Source organism: Scardinius erythrophthalmus (genome assembly GCF_964197995.2).
Source record: "Scardinius erythrophthalmus genome assembly, chromosome: 23".
NCBI classification, from domain to species: Eukaryota; Metazoa; Chordata; class Actinopteri; order Cypriniformes; family Leuciscidae; genus Scardinius; species Scardinius erythrophthalmus.
Window position 1 is genome coordinate 23,411,030 of NC_138243.1, and position 19,939 is coordinate 23,430,968.

The 19,939-nt window shown below is 38.8% G+C and overlaps 2 protein-coding genes across 4 annotated transcripts in view; both read left to right on the plus strand.

Annotated features, from left to right (window-relative positions):
- ksr1a (kinase suppressor of ras 1a) overlaps positions 1-14,218 on the plus strand; it is a 31,155-nt gene extending 16,937 nt beyond the window's left edge. Inside the window, exons 4-20 of one of the 2 annotated variants that reach the window (XM_081354154.1) lie at positions 1,097-1,559; positions 2,928-3,103; positions 5,113-5,182; positions 5,483-5,566; positions 5,773-5,834; positions 5,921-6,030; positions 6,271-6,439; positions 6,670-6,711; positions 8,315-8,363; positions 8,451-8,514; positions 8,601-9,091; positions 10,203-10,299; positions 10,386-10,519; positions 10,725-10,856; positions 10,939-11,074; positions 12,577-12,710; positions 14,128-14,218. In XM_081354154.1, the coding sequence (XP_081210280.1) occupies positions 1,097-1,559; positions 2,928-3,103; positions 5,113-5,182; positions 5,483-5,566; positions 5,773-5,834; positions 5,921-6,030; positions 6,271-6,439; positions 6,670-6,711; positions 8,315-8,363; positions 8,451-8,514; positions 8,601-9,091; positions 10,203-10,299; positions 10,386-10,519; positions 10,725-10,856; positions 10,939-11,074; positions 12,577-12,710; positions 14,128-14,134 (2,420 nt within the window). In that variant the 3' untranslated portion in view covers positions 14,135-14,218. Of the gene's footprint in view, positions 1-1,096; positions 1,560-2,927; positions 3,104-5,112; positions 5,183-5,482; positions 5,567-5,772; positions 5,835-5,920; positions 6,031-6,270; positions 6,440-6,669; positions 6,712-8,314; positions 8,364-8,450; positions 8,515-8,600; positions 9,092-10,202; positions 10,300-10,385; positions 10,520-10,724; positions 10,857-10,938; positions 11,075-12,576; positions 12,742-14,127 lie in introns of those variants that run through there. The other variant, XM_081354153.1, reaches the window with a different exon arrangement.
- Positions 14,219-17,726: 3,508 nt separating this feature from the next.
- The window catches only part of nf1b (neurofibromin 1b), a 61,259-nt gene continuing 59,046 nt past the window's right edge, over positions 17,727-19,939 (plus strand). For both annotated transcript variants that reach the window (XM_081354128.1, XM_081354129.1), the window contains exon 1: positions 17,727-18,026. In XM_081354128.1, the coding sequence (XP_081210254.1) occupies positions 17,967-18,026 (60 nt within the window). In that variant the 5' untranslated portion in view covers positions 17,727-17,966. The remainder of the gene's footprint in view (positions 18,027-19,939) is intronic.

Sequence of the window (19,939 nt, forward strand, 5' to 3'; positions counted from 1 at the left end):
GTTCTTTTTAACATTTTATTCATCAAATATATTAGGCAGCAGAACTGTTTCCAACACTCATAATAAATCAGAATATTAGAATGATTTCTAAAGGATCATGTGATAGACTGGATGTCACATGTGACACTGAAGACTGGAGTAATGATGCTGAAAATTCAGCTTTGGATCACAGAAAAAAATGATAATTTAAAGTATAATAAATTGAAAACCAATTATTTTAAATTATAATAATATATCACAATATTTATTTATTTTTTTCTGTATTTTTGGTCAAATAAATGCAGGCTTGATGAGCAGAAGAAACTTCTTTCAAAAACATTAAAAATAGTAATGTTTCCAAACTTTTGGCCTGTACTGTATTCCCCCCAAAACTGCACAACTATAGGGTAAAACATTAATCAAAAAGTGATAATAAAAAATGCGTCTTAAAACTGACATGATTGTTACAAAATCACACAGTCTGGGGACTCTGGAGAACTCAGAACAACTGCTAACATTAAGTTTAAGGTAAAAATAACTGCCATGAAATTATAGTATCTTACTCCTATGCAATTAGATAAACTGTTCATTCACTACATCACTTTACCTCTGTCTTTATCCCCTTTTATCCTCTTCTTTTTGGCACTGTATCTATTGCAGACTATGCTCATTTATAATGTGTCATGTAAATTCGGCCATCCGTCACAATCAGGAAACTTTCACCGTGTCTAGAACTGGCGCGAGCTGCCAGGCCCGTTTCTACGAGCTGTGTGTTAACAAAAGCAGTGCTGTCTACATTGGATGCAGCGACGCGCACGCTACACAACAAATTACCAACAACTGATCGCACGCGCGGTCTGTTCCTGACGCACTTCAAGCACTCGATGGGCGGGGGAAGATTGATGAGCCGAACTTTTTTATGCTTTATTTGGTAGTATTTCGAATTAATGTGTGGATGAGCCGGTAGCGCATATATCTATTTAATTAATTCAAAGTCTGCATGATTTCAAAATTGCACTAAGCCATGTCACAATATTGATTCTGTTTCGACATATCGTGCAGCCCTAATCTCAATAATAGATTTCTTCTTAATTGACTATAATTTTATTTCCTTCAGGGGAGTTTAAAGAGGACAGCGGCTGTTGGTTCTCAGAGCCCATGAGGCGGGACAGTGGCGGCTTGACTCCGGTGGACCAGATTCCATTACTAGGAGGCTCCCTGCGACCCCACAGCCCTTCCCCTCTGGCTCGACCCCCAAACACACCCTCCACGCCCCTCACCACCTGCCCGTACCCCCGCTACATCCTGTCAGCCGGCGAGGCTCACATCTACCACGGTTACGCAGAGAGTCTGACCGATCCCAGTCCGTATTACACCTCCAGGCCCGTCAGACTCACCGGACACACCTCAACTCCGCCCATAACCCCGCCCTCACGGAGGAGACACCGCCTCAAGCCTCCTTGCACCCCTCCTCCTCCTTCCCGAAAAGTTTTGCACCTCCTCCCCAACATCTCGATGACCCGCAGCAAGAGCCACGAGAGTCAGCTCGGCCACCGCATCGAAGACGCGACGACAAACAAGTAGGTCATGAGGAAATGAACCACAGAGTACAAACACTGACGTACTACAAATAGGGACGTCAAATGTACTTTGTAAAAGTATTTAACACTATAAAGCCTACTTTATCATATTTGATACGCACATTTCTTGTTAAACTGTGAGCATCAAATAGGAAACTTCAGGCTTTTGAGAAATGTTTATTTGTACTTCTCTCTATCATCATTGAATTGCATTGCATTGCATTAAATGTTTTGCTCGCCCCCACAATAAAAACTACAGAGCTTTGATCATAAAACTACAGATTTAAAAATCATCTTGCAAAAGCATATTATTGGGAGATATAGATATAGACTGATATTTATATGCATTTTATGCAAGTAGTCTCCTATACTGTTATAAAGATCTCACTGGTTTACATTACAAGCTATCAGAATTTCTTATTTTTGGCCATATAAATAACTGCACTAAATTGCATATTTTTGCTCAGTTTGGGCCTCTGGATAAGATTGAGGTGTTTTTTCCTTCACGAGTCGTGTATGAGCTCCATATTCTCCTATAATATACTGTGTGTGCCACTTAAATGTATCAAATATGATAATTTACACAAAAAACATATGCAAACAATAAAAATTGTAAATTTTCGGGCTATTATTACATTTGTCAGACTTTACAGGGTTAAATCATTTGAATTATTTTACAGTCATTAGAGTCGTGCATTTTTCTGTGCAGTGACTAATAGCAATCTGTGATGATGTCGTGACCATTTGCACCAACGATATGAACATAGAATAATGACTCTTTTTGTAAGTGTTTGCCCAATATGGGTGTTTCAACAGCTGAGTCCGATTTTTAGAGTTCAGTAAATTAGTCAAAAGTTTGGACACACTTGACTAAAATGTCTCATAATCTTAAAAACCTTTTGATCTGAACACTTATGCCGAAAATGAGTAATTAGTATTAGATCAATTTTAATTGTCAATAAATTAATTAAATTATGCTTGCATATGAATTTCTTTATAAACTATTGAATTAATGAATTTGAATGATTACGTGAATTGTACTAAATGGTTGAGTTTGACTACATAGTAATGGAAATGTAATATAATATAATATAATATATAAATTGTTTTTATTATTATAAATATTATTATAATATATAAATGATAATAAATACAATTTGAGATGTAAATACATTTTTAAATGTTTATTTTACACAATGTTCCCTTTAAATTGACAAATATATATTTTAAAACCTGAAATGCACATGGTCAGGACAGTTATACTAACTAGATTAATGCAATAGTCCCAGAATAGCCAGATATATACCGATATATCGCTCAGTCACTTTGTGATCCCTCTGAGATCACACTGACTTTTGTTGTTCTTAGGTGTGTGAAGAAGAACAAGCTGTTTCTGAATGTCCAAATTAATGGGAACAGTTGTGAGGACTCTCCATCACGCTCGCCCACTCTCTCTGTACGGACCCCTGGGGCGGCACCAGCCACGGCCCCGTACACCTTGCCTGGTACACCCACACTACAGGAAGAGCACATCGGTCTGAGGAGTGAGTTCAACAGCACAATTACAGCATTTCAGACACATGCATAGTTCTTGACTGAGGAGAAGATCTTCAATTCAAATAGACCAGACTGCAGTGAAGTGCCTGCTGAATGCTGATCAGACTGAGGTCACAGTTCAACCTCTCAGAGTGAAGAGGAAGCTCTCACCTGCTCTACACACTCAAATACTCCTGCGATCACTGGCGGTTTGCAGGGAGCGGAGTAAATGATTCACCAGCAGCACTTTGTAAAAGCACAGCTGTTTACTGAGCATTTGCTGCTGAGTCTAGACGAGTGTTTGTGTTTGAGGTGGCGGTTATGTTATGTCTTAGGCCCTGTTTGCACCTGGTATTAAGATGCATTTTGATAGGTCGGATCACAAGTGGATGACGCTAAATGTAGGTGTAAACGGGGTCAAAGAGTAGGTTTACACGACAACGATGTACTTAAAACGTTTTTCCTTCACGTACAGACGACAATGTTGTCAAAACGTTACCCAATCAAATGGATCTGCGAAAACGATTAAAATTGCTGTATTCTGCTGCCAGGCCAGTAGATGGTAGTCTGGGAAAACCCAGACAACTTCCAGCGAATTTAGATTTGCTCTTCAAGTAGTCTGGCAAAGAGCTCATTCAAGCCCGTTTCTAATCCGTCGAAATCGCGGCACCAATCAGAAACGTTGGGGCGGGCTTTACACAATGACGATCGGTCTAATTGGTTTTAGGTCTATCCAATTGCGCCCAGAGGCATTTGAGCGACGTCCGTTGGTGAAGCGCACCAACTTTTAAATGCATTATTATATTCAAATTGCAAACACATGAGGACAGTCTCCATGAAATAGAGTCCAATTTCTCTCCGAAACGGTAGGAAATTAAATTAGATTTAATAGAGGATTTTAACTGTGACAAGATGATTGACAGGGCAGTTTACGTGACAGGACGCACGCGACAGATCCGTCCGATAAAGATGACGAAGTAGTATGTCCCAAAGCTTGCCTACTTTTTTGCTACACATTCAAAAGTAAATAGCCTACCTTTTCTTCACAAAAAGAGTACATACTTTTATGGCGAATTGGGATGCAGCATATGGCTTTACACGATGACGATCGCTCTGATTGGTTTTAGGTCTATCCAATTGCGCCCAGAGGCATTTGAGCGACGTCCGTTGGTGACGCCCTTTTGGAAATTAGTTATTAATGAAGCTTTGCCAGACCATAACTCAGTACTACTGAGAATGGTCTGGTTTTAACCAGGCTGAGTAGATGGCAATGTCACTTTTGTAAAGAAACTCATGTGCCTATAGACTGAACACGTAATATGCATGACGTCACTGTTTTATAGTTTACACTGAGACGATAGCGGTATCGTTTTCAAAATCTTGCACTTCGTTTTCAAAAGTGTGCGTTTTCAGGCTCCCAAAACGCAGTTGCCGTGTAAATGATTGTAAATGGGCCGTTTCGTGTGTCATGTTGGCCCCTTAAATGTTTTGAGCTTGTCCACTTTCAACCACTTAGGTAATCGAAAGCGCATTCGACCAGATTGCTTTCGTAGTGTGAACGCTCATGTGGTCGAACGTGTTCGAACAGCCACAAAAGACCGCCAACATTATGTGAAACGCACTAGCCAGATGGGATTTAAACTTTGATTTAAACAAGTTTTTATGGAAGATGATAAACATCTGATGATACCAAGCACAATGTTCTCTCACCATTCCAAAATTGCGCAAGCTTATTTTGTCCATTAGATCGAAAGATCAGAAAAATCCCATACATTTACCCACCCATAGACCCTCCCCTCGAAGAAATCAGGAACAGGAGTGGTTGAAAGTGGACAAAAGAGACGGATTAAAACACCAGGTGTAAACAAGTATGCGTCTCCCTCATCTACTTGTGATCCGATCGACTAAAACGCATCTTAATACCAGGTGTAAACAAGGCCTTAAACCGTGTTGTTTAGAAATACTTAATCAAATTAAAGTCATTCAAACTGTCTCTGTCTGTTCTGTTTCTCTCTAGATAATGTTACTGTCCACCGCAGTTCACCTCAGGCTCTGCAGAGAGACATCGGTTTGGCTGTCACTCACAGGTAACCACGCCCCTGTGGGCTTAATTCACCAATCAAAAACTGGGTAACACTTTATTTTACAGTGTCCTTGTTAGACATGTACTTACCATAGTACTAACAGTAAGTTATGCATAATTACATTCAACTAACCCTCAACCAAATCCTAATCCTACCCTAACCCTATAGTAAGTACATGTAATTACTCAGTACTTAAATGTATAATTACACTGTGACAATGACACCTTAAAATAAAGTGTAACCAAAAACTGTTTGTTGAATTATGTCCTGGAGACATAAAGATGTTTGTTTTTATGTTTATAGGTTCTCTACAAAGTCTTGGCTCTCCCAGACATGTCAAGTGTGCCAGAAAAACATGATCTTTGGGGTGAAATGTAAACACTGCAGGTGAGGAAAAAGAAAAACAAGTACTAAGTGGTGAATCTCACAAAGAAATTAGTCATTTGAAAAAGATAGTTATTTTGATTGAAGACTACGAGAGCACATGAATTGTTCTTGACAAGTTTTGTGAGATTCACCCAAGGAAACCACACTCGTGAATCGGATGTAAGTGTAAACATCACACACTCATGTGTCATCTTTTCTACTTTTAGGTTAAAGTGTCACAACAAATGCACTAAAGAAGCTCCGTCCTGCAGAATCTCCTTCCTGCCCAGTAAGTCGATCTCATTTGTTGCTCATATATAAGAACATCAATCATGACAGACGTGTTTTTCTAACAATTTCACGTGCGTCTCTCAGTCACAAAGATTCGTAGGACCGAGTCTGTACCCTCAGACATCAACAACCCTGTGGACCGTCCACCTGAAGCTCCACAGTTCGGGACACTACCGAAGGCAATAACAAAGAAGGTACTGATTCCTGTGTGACAGAATGACAAACTAGCATACAACTTGTTCTGTTTTTGTAGTATTCAGTCAGTATGTATATTTTCCAGATTATGCATATCACATACTGTTTTTGAATAGCATGCAGCGTACAGTAAACTCCACAATGTGCAGTATGCTAGTATTCCATACTGAACTTAGCCAAAGTCTTTATCAGTTATTCTTGTAATAGAGCATTAAAAGCAGTTGGCTTCTTTCTGGCAGGATCAACCGCCAGCGCTGAATCAACTGGACTCCAGCAGTAACCCGTCCTCCACCACTTCCTCTACGCCCTCCTCTCCCGCCCCCTTCCAGCAGAGCAACCCTCCCAGTGTAACCCCGCCCCCAAACCCCTCCCCAAAGGTTCACCGCGACAACCGCTTCCACTTTCCAGGTAAGCACCTGTAAACACTGACACTGCAATGAACTAATGCATTGATTAATACACAAAAGACATCTGCATTAATCCTGTGTAAAAGAAAGCTGATATTCAGAACTGTATCTGCATGTAACATTCTAACTCAACATTAAGCATAATGGGACATCAACTCTAACCTCATACTGTCTCTCTGTCGGCTTCCTGCCTGTCTTCCTCTCTTCCTGTCTTCCTCCTCTGTGGCGAAGCTGCCTGTTATTTTCAGCACCGACAGCAGTTTATTTTCCCTGGTGAGTTAACAAACACAAAGTCTGTAATGTTCTTCAGCCCTCATAATGACATTGAGGATTCAGTGGTGCAAATTCAATAGACAGTTGTTAAATATTTCAGCGCAATAATGGTAATATATAAATGCATCGGTATTTAGTATCACATACAGTATAAAGCACTATAATATGCACTCTTGCACATATCCAGTATAGTACATTTCCATTCTTGCTGTGTAATTTTGCTATCAGAGGATGAAATATATCCTTAGTCAATGTCTTTTATTTTTATTTTTAATAAAATGTCTATTAGTTAAAGGAGAACTCCGGTCAATTTTAACACCGAGCTCATTTTTTTGTAAATTTGGAGTGCTGTCAATACAGAGAACAACGACAAAAATCGGTGTTGCTTTCACCGTGTTATCCTCTTTTTAAAATTTGCACCCTGTTGACTTCAATGGGGCAAGTTTTAAACCTGCTTTTAACCTCTTAACATCTTTGATGTGTCATTACAAGTGCACAGCTAATGTGAGTGATTCCTTCAGAGTGATCACGGGTGAATCTCACTGCAGTAGATGTGAAAGATATTAATAAAAATGGTGTTATTTCAGCCAGCGCACATACCTGTATTTTCTTCCTGTTTTCGGTCGAAGTCCATAGTAATCGATTATTGAGTTCACGCGCGTGATCATAGGTAACTAAACCTATGCGTGTGAACTCGGCAATCGATTACTATGGACTTCGACCGAAAACAGGATGTAAATACAGTAAATCAATAAATACAATTATTCCAAAAGGACAATAAATAAATAAATATTTTGTCCAATATTGTTCAAATTAATTAGCTACAATTTTAAAGTAATAATGTTATTGTTGAGTAAAACTATTAGTCATTTCTGTGCATTGAAATAAAATAAAATACGTATTCGATGAAAAACTTAAACTTGGAAAATGAAAATTAGAAATGAAATGAGCAACTAACATAAGTAAAATAAGTTGAAATACTAGAATGACTAAAACTGAAATAAAAAAATTTAAGCTAAACAGATTTTTTAAGAAAAGCGCTTAAAATTACTCAAAATTTAACACTGAAAATGAAAACTGAAAATATATATAAAAAGCAAATTCAACATATTAATAAATACTATAATATTAGATAAATAATACTAAAATAACACTGAATGAAAATTATTCTGAAAAGTCACTGGTGATCCATTAACACCACATTTGCGGGTATAAGGCCTAAATAAAAGTATCTTATACTTGTTTCCATAAAGTTGTGAATTCCCTGTAAGAAACAAAGAATTTACAGCTCCAAAATGGCTAGCAGAGTCTTTTCATGTAGTCTGCAGTGAACTGAACTGGCTTTTACAAATCTGAGCAGTGCCTAAAGTAATGTGTTTTGCATGTTTTGCATGCTGGTGTCTGATTTGGTTTTTGCTCAAGAGTAGTTTGTGCTTGTGAGATGAGCTGCACCCTGCTGGTGATTTATGACACTGCATTTTACATTTGAGCAATAATAATATCAGTAATTCTGTATCCTTTCAGAAAGAAATGATTTGTGTACAGTGACCGTGTATAATATATTCTTTCAAATGTGGAAAGTTGTTCAATATGTTGTTCACAGATGTGTGCAGTCCCAGCATCCTTCATTCAGATGGACTCCCAGACACAGTGTAAGCAACTGTGAAATGTACTGCTCAGAAGCATAAATATCCTGCTGCATGTTCTGCATTCAGATAGTGTTTAATTTTTGTGCACAGTAATGAAATCGATCCGTCGGTGGAGGAGATGCATGCGGAACAAGACGAAGAAGACGACAGAGAGGTGAGACGCGCGTGGAAGTGATTCTGATATGATAATGCTCCCATCGCTGCTTAGAAAACTCACTGTGGCTGGTTCCTCTTGTCTAGGAGCTGGAGGAAGAGGAAGAAGAGGAAATAGAAGCAGAGGAGGAAGAGGATGTAGCGGTGGAAGAGGAAGAAGAAGAGGAAGAGCTCGAGGATGAAGAGGAGGAGGATATGGAAGACCTGAACCTAAGCTCAGAAGGAGACTATGAAGGAGACGAGCTGGACGACCTGCCCAGCACGCGAGGAGGAACCCACTGGAAGGGTCCCATCTCCCGTAAGGCCAGCCAGACCAGCGTGTACCTGCAGGAGTGGGACATTCCCTTCGAGCAGCTGGATCTCGGCGAGCTCATCGGGAAGGGCCGCTGGGGTCGGGTTCATCGCGGACGCTGGCACGGAGAGGTGGCCATCCGACTCCTGGAGATTGACGGAAACAACCAGGACCACCTGAAGCTCTTCAAAAAGGAGGTGATGAACTACAGGCAGACGCGCCACGAGAACGTCGTCCTCTTCATGGGAGCTTGCATGGCCCCGCCTCATCTCGCCATCATTACTAGGTAACGTCTCAGTTGGGGCTGCCAGATCATGACAAAAATCATAATCACGATTATTTTGGGCAATATTGTAATCGTGATTATTCAACACGATTATGGGTCAGATCAACATCAGTTATGGTAAACGGAAGCTCAAGCAAGTTTGCTTGATGTGTGAGAACCAATGAGGTTCATTCTCGTGTTACGCAGCACTTTTGAGCTTCAGCAAGAAGCAGTGATCTTCATTTGTGTTCCGAAGATATACGAAAGTCTTACGGGTTTGGGACGACATGAGTGATTAATTCATGACAGAATTTTCATTTTTGGGTGAACTATCCCTTTAAGACATGTTTTTAGGCGTTAAATAATGGCGCAAATACCAGTAAATTGGCTACCCAAGCCTTAGTAAATCATGTTGCGTGACTTATTTATACTGTCCTGTAAATTTTGCATCTGAAAGGGAAACTCTAATAAAAGCATATGCAATAAGGTCAGCCGCAAAAATAACTATTCATGGCTTTTCATTGGTAACCTTTCACTGCGTGTCTTCAGCGAACACTGACAGTGGTTTTTAAACGTCAAAAGAGGGTTTGTGCTGGCGCAAGCATTTAGTAAATCTGTCCCTATGTGTGGGCGATATGACCAAAGCCTTATATGAGTAATTTATTTCCTGGTAGCGATCAAGTGTGCTGAAAAGTCCTGAAAAGTGACGGCAAAGCATTTTGATCGCCCTCTGGTGGCTGGCTGCAGTACAGGTCATAAACCCTGCCCTCTCCATGTAATTGAAACAAAAAATTCCAATTCCACTTCAAATGATTTTAGGTTGTTCTTATCACACAGCAGTATGTTCATGTGTTAATTTTTCCAATAAGTTTGGTATTGATGCTCTAAAAAGGGTGTGTAACGTCATGATTGACAGCTGTCGTTTTCCAACAGTGGAAATAAGAAGAGACGTGCTGTCCATCTTTTTAGTGCCTATGGTAGTGATGTTTATCAAGTGTATTTTGCTGAAAATTAGCCCAAAAAAATCAGAAACTACAATTTTATTAATTGCACAGCCCTAGTATCAGTCCATACAGGTGGCAAACCGGTCGACAGATGATCTTTGACAAGCATGTTTTTAATTTCCCCTCAGCTTCTGCAAAGGTCGGACGTTGTATTCCGTCGTGAGGGACACGAAAAACACACTGGACATCAATAAGACTCGGCAGATTGCGCAGGAGATTGTGAAGGTAGCGTTTGTGTTTAATGGTGGATGTGTTGTACATCTGTACGGCTTCGTACGATTAAAGTCTTGCTTGTGTTTACTGTATTTTAGGGGATGGGCTACCTTCATGCAAAGGGCATCGTTCACAAAGACCTTAAATCGAAAAATGTCTTTCATGACACAAATAAAGTCGTCATCACTGACTTTGGCCTTTTTGGGATCTCTGGAGTGGTTCAGGAGGGCCGGTAAGTCACTGCGTTAAAGGTGCGTTCACATTTACTGTGTAGGACTAGGAACCCATCGTTTGGGAGTTTCATGTGAAAAAGTTCCCCATGCAGATTTCGCTGATGGTCAAGTTGCCACACTGACTAACAGAAAGATACTTGGTTTGAAAGTGACTTCATTGTGAATTCCCAAATTCAATGATAACCGGATCGGTTGTGTTTTTAGACGTGAAAACGAGCTGAAACTTCCTCACGGGTGGATCTGTTATTTGGCTCCGGAGATCGTGCGTAAAATGAGCCCCGGAAACAACGAGGACAGACTTCCGTTTTCTAATGCTGCTGATGTTTATGCCTTTGGGTGAGAAACATACTTGACTTTAGACATAAATGGCCCCCAAACAGAGCAGCGTTGACCTTCTGCCTTCATCCGCACTCTTCAGCACCATCTGGTACGAGCTGCAGGCGAGAGACTGGCCCATCACCTGTCAGCCCGTAGAGGCCACCATCTGGCAGGTGGGCAGCGGAGAGGGCATCCGGAGGGTCTTGGCAGAGATCAACCTAGGAAAAGAGGTCACGGTGAGTGCCACATTTTAAGTTTATTTATTATCTGACACATGCTCAGTAGGATGCAGTGAAATTGCTACTCCACATCACTTTCCACGCCAAGACTCGAACAGAGGGTGCCTGGATGAAAATAAGGTTATGTAACAGCTAGACCATATGGGACAAAGAATAATAATATATTATAATAATTAATCATTATAGTTATTAACATTATAATTAAGTAATAAGTAATACATGAAAACAATTAATAATTACATTGTTTAAAAATAATATTATACAATAATACAAATTGTTTTATTATTCTTATTAAAAAAAATATATTTATTATTTATTATTTTTTTATTTATGTATGTAGTTATTTATTTGGTGTCTTTCCACAGCTCAAGGAAACTTGATCAGTCAGATTAATACAATTAATCTGATTAATACGGAGAAAAATTGCTGGCAATACAAATGAAAGAATAGTATGTATTACAGAAGTAATAATTAGTAAATGACAACAATTAATAATTACATTGTTTAATAAAAATATTATTATAATTTATCATTCTTTTTTAATTATTTTAATTATTATTTATTATTCTTTTTTTAGAATTTATTTGTTTGTTTTATTTATTTATTTTAGGGCTGTCAAAAGATTAATCGCGATTAATCGCATCCAAAATAAAAGTTTGTGTTTAAATAATATATGTGTGTGTACTGTGTATAATTAAATTTGTATATATAAATACACACACATGCTTGTATATATTTAAGAAAAATGTGTAATTTATATATAAAAAAATATATTTATATATAATATAAATTATATATAAATATATACAGTATATATATGCAAATGTTTCTTAAATATATACATGCATGTGTGTATTTATATATACAAAATAATTATACAGAGTACACACACATATATTATGTAAACACAAACTTTTATTTTGGATGCGATTAATCTTTTGACAGCCCTCATTTATTTATTTATTTATTTGGTGTCTTTCCACAGCTCAAGGAAACTTGATCAGTCAGATTAATATAATTAAAATAGCTGAAAAAAAAAAAAAGAGAATAGTATATATCACAGAATAATATCAAAAATATTTCTTTTGGCTGAATGTGTCAATCAGTGCAAAATATCACTGAGGTTAATTTATCCCACTTTCATGATTTCATAGTTTCTTCTTAATGAAGGATAAGATTTATTTGACATTGTTTATATAAATAATCTATAATATTTTATATATCACCCTTCAGCCCTCCCATTTGAACTGACTATAGCTTACTCTGACAGCGATTAGTAAACCGCATCAAATAACATTGAAACACAAAACCAAACATGTCACATTTAATTTAACATTCATAATCTTGTCTCTTGCTAGCCCTTGTGAAAATAGTTCTGTGTTTGATCAATTATTTATATTTAATTTCATGTTACAACAGCGCTCTGTGAGCCACAAAGGATACAAAATGAGGTATCCCAGAAGTTTTCCATGACTGCTCAATTCCTGTCTGTCCCACAGGAGATTCTGTCTGCCTGCTGGTCATATGACTCCCGTAATCGGCCCACATTCACACAGGTGGCCGACATGCTGGAGAAACTGCCCAAGCTCAACCGCCGTCTTTCTCACCCGGGGCACTTCTGGAAGTCTGCAGAGTATGTATCCTAGAATGTGGTACACTGTAAAAAGAGGACAAACAGGTGAAACCTGCACAGTCTGCAGAAACGACAACACACTTCATAAGTGTTGTTTGGTTGGTTACTTCCTGCCTGGTCTTCTCTTCACTAGGAGTATATTTATCTTGTTCAATTCATTATTTTTTATCAGCAGGCAGCACATGTCTCAGTTGTCTCTGTTCAGATAACTTTTTAATTGGAAAAATCAATCCATAATCATAAAACAGACATCCCACCTCTCCCGGAAAGTCTCCCGCATATTGATAGCGGCTCCCTGACGCCTGCAAATTAAATACAATATCCCGGAAATCGAGCAAGCGAGACAGAAAGCCTGTTTCAACATGCGTTTTCGGTGAACCCGATCACAAGTGGTCAGCCAAGACACATTACCGTAAAACCTGGTATTATCACGTGTTTCAAATGCATCTTCTCTAACCACTTGAGTTCAGATTTTGTGGAGACCCTCGCCTCTTTTTTCGTCATCTTGCACTTCAAGCCCACGAATAGAATGAAGAATGAAGAAACGCATGTTAGGCGTCTTACTCAAATGGCTAAATTAGCACATAATATATATATATATTTTATATTAACAAGAGAGGGGGGGTTGTTGTCATCTCCTGGAAATGAGTTTTTGCTGGCTGGGACGTCTGATAAAATATTATTATTTAATTATTTAAATAACAATACTAATTATTGTTATTATTCATAATAATTAATTACAACAATAATAATAATCCTTCCATCCATCCATCCGTCCTTTAAACCGCTTGTCCTATGTAGCGTGACAGGGAAACTGTGAAACACCCTGGATGGATGGCCAGCTAATAATAATAATCATTATAATACTTTCAGCACATTCCTTATTAATCCTAAAGGTGCATTAAAGGAATAGTTCACTTAAAATGATTTACTCACCCTCAAGTTGTTTCAAACTTGTATGAATTTCTTTCTTCTGCTGAACACAAAGGAAGATATTTTGAAGAATGTCAATGTGAAAAACTGTTGGTCCATCAACAGTCTTCAAAATATCTTCCTTTGTGTTCAACAGAAGAAAGAAATTCATACAGGTTTGAAAAACTTGAGGGTGAGTAACTGATGAGTGAACTATTTCCACTTAAAATGAAGCTTGCTTGTTTTATATGGAGACTCCAGTCATATCTGTAATCTGTTGTATTGTGTAAAGGTGGTCCATTAATGTAGCTGCCATCTTGAAAGCAGATAACTAGCCATACTGGACCCCCTGGTACCCTCCAGCATACTTAGCGCACCTTTATCAAATTCTGTCCTACTGCTGATTTCCTCTCCTACTGTAAATTCATAACTCTAGAATTATTGCTTTCTCTCTCTAATCTGCTTCTTTCTTTTTTTGTCTGTCGTTTATTTCTTGTTGTCGCAGGTTGTAGCCTTGTGCCTGAAACATGAGCAATGCAAAACACAATTCCTGGCCCTGCCTTGCATGCCTGCTGAAAGCCTGACCTCTTCTGGACTTACAAACTAACATCGCCTGCTGTTCCGTCTCTATCTCTCTTTGGTTCTGCGGGTGGTGGGATGGGGGACCGCCGTGGCGATGCGTAAAATGAAAACGCTTTGCCTTTTTAAAATTCCTATTCCTGCTATTGTTTTCGGAGTGTGCGACTGGTTCTCTCTTCCCATCCTGCTCCGGTTTGTGACATCACGTGACGCATTTCCTGTTAGATTGGGAGGATTCAATGACACTGCAATGAAGATGTTCTCTCTCTCTCTCTCTCTCTCTATCTCTCTCTCTCTTGGTGCCTCTTAGTCCTGTGTGACATGCGCTGATTCTGTCTCTGATTGGCTCGCCTGGTTCATACTAACACACCTTTAGTTGTCACTCCTTCTCCATGCTGTCCGATACTAGACGTTTTGTTTCGCAAAAGATAATGTTCTTGATGAAAAATGATTGAGCTGTGAGGTTCTAACAAAACGTGCTGTGGGTTATTGAAGGGCCATTTCTGAGTACAGATTGCGAAAAATGAGCCAAAGAGAAGCATGTGCATCTTCTCACCAGACTATAGGTCCTGATTTTCCACTGCGAAGATGCTGAACGCTTGCGTTAAAGTGAGATTTCGATGAACCCAGCAGACAGTGTTCCATAAGTTGTGTAAACATGAACTCTCATGTGTGTTTGTGTGTAACGTGCGTGTTTGTAACGTTGTGTATGTGGAAGGGTGCGTGTTTGTTTGTTTTGTGAAAGACTGGACTTTGTGGTTTGGAAATATCAATGACAATGTAAAATATTTATGTATAAATATGGTTTATTTATTGTACATTCAATTAACAGAATTCTTTTAATATTTATATGGACATTTTATATAAATATAAATAAATATATATATACTGTACATCATGACATTTTGAATAGGTACTGCTGTGCTATCCCAGATGTAAATATTCTTTATATTTTTTCATGTAAAAAAAAAAAAAGCAAAAAAAAACAAAAAAAAAACATGGAAACTTTTTTTAGAATGGGTCGATACATGTCATGTACAGTCATATTTTTGTATTGCATGTGGCTACTGTACACAGTGTCTGTTCTCATCCTTGAAAGACAATAAAATCGAGCTTGTCACGTGACTGTGTTCAGATCTATACACGTTAGAAATTTTTGAAAAGGATCCCATCCCGGGGATTTGCAGAGACTTGTGATGTGGGGGGGATGAAATGGGAAAAGTCTAAATTGTTTCTCATATCGCAATAGACACAGAATGCGCTTAAAGCTGAAGTGCACAAGTTGTCCATATTGTAAACCCTACATTATGGGGACAAAATGTCCCCACAAAGATGGCAATATCCAAAATCCTTGTCCTTTTGTGGACATTTTTTGGTCCCCATGAGGAATACAGCTCATATTAAGTGATGTTTTTTGAAAATGTAAAAATGTAGAGAGTTTTCTGTGATGGGTAAAGTTAGTGTATAGCCTAAGGGGATAGAATATACAGTTTGTAAAGTATAAAAATCCTGTCTATGAAAGGTCCCCATAAAACATGAAAACAACGTTTGTGTTTCAACATCCTACATGAAATATAAGAGAGTGTAACCAAATAATAGTTAAAAAACTGTATTTGTCAACCACTAATCTGTACATTTTAGAGGGGAATGGTGGACACATGTACAACAATTGCCTCAAGGCTCAAGGTGATGATACACAGGGCAACTTTTTGAGCAATGTTGCTGTCAATGGGCAACCAGATGAGACACAGGGCCCACGACTGATCTAAATTATCCAGATAGAAATGTATTGCCCATTTTCAATGGGAAAGTGCCCAAGCAACAATCGCGCGGCAAGATTGCCCAGCAACATTGCTCAAAAAGTTGCCCTGAGGCTGTGTATCATCACCTTCAGAGACTGTCATTTTAAGCACATAACCATAGGTTAATTTGGACAGTTTTATATACATTTATAATTATGAAAATAACTCGTGTCGTTGGAGACTTTATTTGCGGGGGGAAACAGACAGTGTTTATGCCAGTAATGACCTCTAGGGGTCAGTGTTACACTGTCTCACTGCAGGAAGTCCATTCCATAACTGGAAACGGGGTCAAGTGTACCAATGCACTGGTTCACACAACTTAACTAGCATAGTGAAGCCCTTGCCTTTGCACATATTCTTTAAAAAGTTGCTTTGATAGCTCTTTAAAAAGGATTTTCCTCTTTCAAGACTGTAACCAAGCATATATTCAGAATTTGATGCAACTATCAGTTTAAGACCGTTCTGCCATTGATATACATTAAAAAACAGAATAGGTGACAGTCACAGAACTCCCTCGGTTTCTATGAAAGATGTAACCCTGCAGTTTTATATACTGATTAATAAATAAAAGACTATTTTGTTTTTATTTAGTAATTAATATGGCCTATCATTCAAGAGCAGTGAAGTTTGCATGTTTAGCCTATTTCAGGGCATTCAACTATCAGTGAGTAAATGAACTGTCAAAAACCCTGTGAACCCAGCAGCTTGTTGCCAGCAGTCCATATTCTTGTGAATACCATGACTACTAGATCTGGAGACTCTTGAGAAACTGTCCATTCACTGTTTCCACTGTGGAGGTTTGAGCTTCAGGGCTCCTCACAAAGGTTTGCTTTGTGTCTCGAGGCAGCTTCTAATTTCTCTGTGTCTGAGAGCATTCACTGTTCTGCATCGACCATGCTGTTTCCGGCATCTCTTTGAGTTTTACTCACACAGAGCCTCGCACTGCCTGCAACAAGCTGCTCTTTCTTCTGCTCGCTCTCTCTCTCTCTCTGCATTTCCCCAGATTTGTGAATCTGTTTCCTTTACAGCATGTGACTGGAAAGAAGAGACTTGGAGTGTTTGCTTTTACACAAACTAAAATATCTTTTACTTTCCAAGTTTAGACCTCTAAAGTGGCTTTATTTAACATTTACTTTATTAACATCAAAAAAGAAATGTCACACACAAGGTTCATGTTACATTAATTGTTATTTTCGGATTAGGTCCTATAAAAACATTGCTCAGAAAGTGTGAAATGAGGGGTTGTTTTAGAGCTAAAAAAAACTATATGAATATGTATTTAAATAAAATAGTAATTTTCTGGTTTGTGACTGCTCTCTCTCTCTCTCTCTCTCTCTCTCTCTCTCTCTCTCTCTCTCTCTCTGAATTTTAGTCTAATTTTTAATGAATAATGAATTTTATGGTAAAACATTGTTCTCTCTTAATTAATTTCACGTCCAATGCAATACCATAATATTTATAGGACGCCTATAGTTTCATAAAATAAAAAAATATAGAATTTAATAACATATAAACATATAAATATGTATACATATATAAAAATAATAAAATACATAAATACACAATCTCTCTCTCTCTCTCTCTCTCTCTCTCTCTCTCTCTCTCTCTCTCTCTCTCTCTCTCTCTCTCTCTCTCTCTCTCTCTCTCTCCCCCTCTCCCTCTGCTGGCGCATGCGCACTCGTGTTCTCATCTCTCATCTGCACCGCTGTGCTGCTGCTGCTTCGCTGGATCTGAGGATTCAAACTTCCGGCACTGTCATGGCGGCATGCTGCTGTTTCTGACACCGACCAGACCGAATACCAAGCCGCCCCTCGTTCGGCCCTCAGCGCGGCACGGATCGAGGAGCGCAGGGGTCGCGGACCGCGGAAAAGGCGTCCTCTTCTCCTCCTCCTCCTCCTCCTCCTCCACTTCATCATCATCATCTTCATCATCATCAGTGGCGGAGGTGCAGGCGTGAGCGGCCATGGCGGCGCAGAAGCCCGTGGAGTGGGTCCAGGCCGTCATCACCCGATTCGACGAGCAGGTCAGAGCTCATCTAAACATCTCTGAACGCTTCGTCTGCACGGATGCGCATTTACGCAGCCGCCGCCGCAGCGCATCCGTGCAGAAACTCATTCTGATGCTGTCATGTTTATGTCCCTTTAACAACGTTAAAGGCATGGGACGGGACTAATCTAGTAGGACATGTTGCTCAGGATCCTTTTCTAAACCTGGAACCGCATTCTTGTCAACCCTAAACCTAAACAACCCCTACTAACCTAAAATCAGAGGGCAAGGGTTCATTTTGGAAATCTTTCCTTTCAACCAATCACTGACCACTGATTTTAGGTTTAGAGTTGCGTGCCTGTCAACCAATTATTATAAAAAGAAAATCATTAGAAAAAATCAGAGAGCAACGATTGGAAGAACATCAAATTGACCAATCACTGTCCTTGGACGATGTGCATCCCCCCCCCCCCCCCAGCCAAAATTTGACCACCATAACCTTAATCACATTTTATTGTATTCTGCCTCTAAGGTTAAGTTTACACGTCAACGATGTAGTAAAAACAGCAAAGTTTTTCCTTTGTGTTGTTTGTGTACAGAAAACGATCCCCTTCACACAGATCCGCGAAAACAATTAAAAACGCTGTATTACTCATGCCAGGCCAGTAGATGGCGATGTCACTTTGTATAGACCTTATGCGCCATAGAAACAAGGGCGCCGCCATCTTTAGAATATTGTCTTTGAACTTCCGTTTTTGCGGTCGCTCTGTATATTTCTATGGCATTGCTGTCCAGGAGTAATTAGCTTTTGAAGTGTATTTACTTAATATAAAGTTAACGAAAGTTATCATGAGGATTGTAATGTTTGAACCAGACGTCTTAACAAATGTCAGTAGACCGGGAAGATTTTAAAACGAGCTGTTCATTCATAAATACGCAAGATCGCTGTGAAAATAAAACCGGAAGTCAAAAGACAACGAGCGCAGCGCTGAAAAGGGGCGGGGCTACATAAGGTCTATAGAAAGACTGTACGCCTGAACACGTAATACGCATGCGCATGACTTCACCGTTTTCACAAATTCGTGTTTTTGTAGTTTACACAGAGATTATAATAATGGTATCGTTTTCAAAAACTAGCACTTTGAAACCCGTAAGTTTATGTTTTCAGTTGTCGTGTAATTAAACGGGCAAAACATTTTTAGTTGTAAATGGTGTCGTGTAAAGGTGAGACGGCATGAAACTGAAGTCGCGATAGCAAGCGAATGAAAAGGCTTCTCAAACAAGAAAAAAAAATATTCTGGGACTTGATTTTGTCCATCAGGAATTGATTTGATTATTAGATTGTTGTGGTTTGCTATTGCTGTGATGTCATGTGAGTGACAGCTTGCCCCGCCCTCGCGCCAGTAAACGTGTCATTAGAGAAGAGATGTCACTGCAAGAGGGAGGGGAAGGTAATTTGATTTATGATAGCACATGACTACTGCAGTATTCCATAAAAAACAAGAATTTTGATTTCATGGTGACTTAACCTAAAAGAGGAAGAAAAGAAGAAGTGAAAAAAGGAGAGGGTACACATGAGGATGAAAAATATGAAGAAATTTTGTCAAACATGATACATTTTCTAGATGTTTTGATTGCTTTCTTATAGACTTTGAGATTGTACCTATATACAAATTCAATTCTTGCTTAAAGAGAACAATTCTTACATATAGTTTTGGACAAAGCATCATAAAAAGAGCAGGAGGTAAATTTCGATAGTTTAACATTTGGTAGATTTCTTTGTCTAAACATTATATTTTTGTACAAATATCATAAAGACAGTGTATTCCCATGCATACTAAATAGTAAATGTCACAAAAACATGTGAATAAGGTTAATTCATAAATAGTCAGGGACTATTTTAATGCTGAACAAACACTACAAAATCTTCCAGATAAAAATGCATGCATG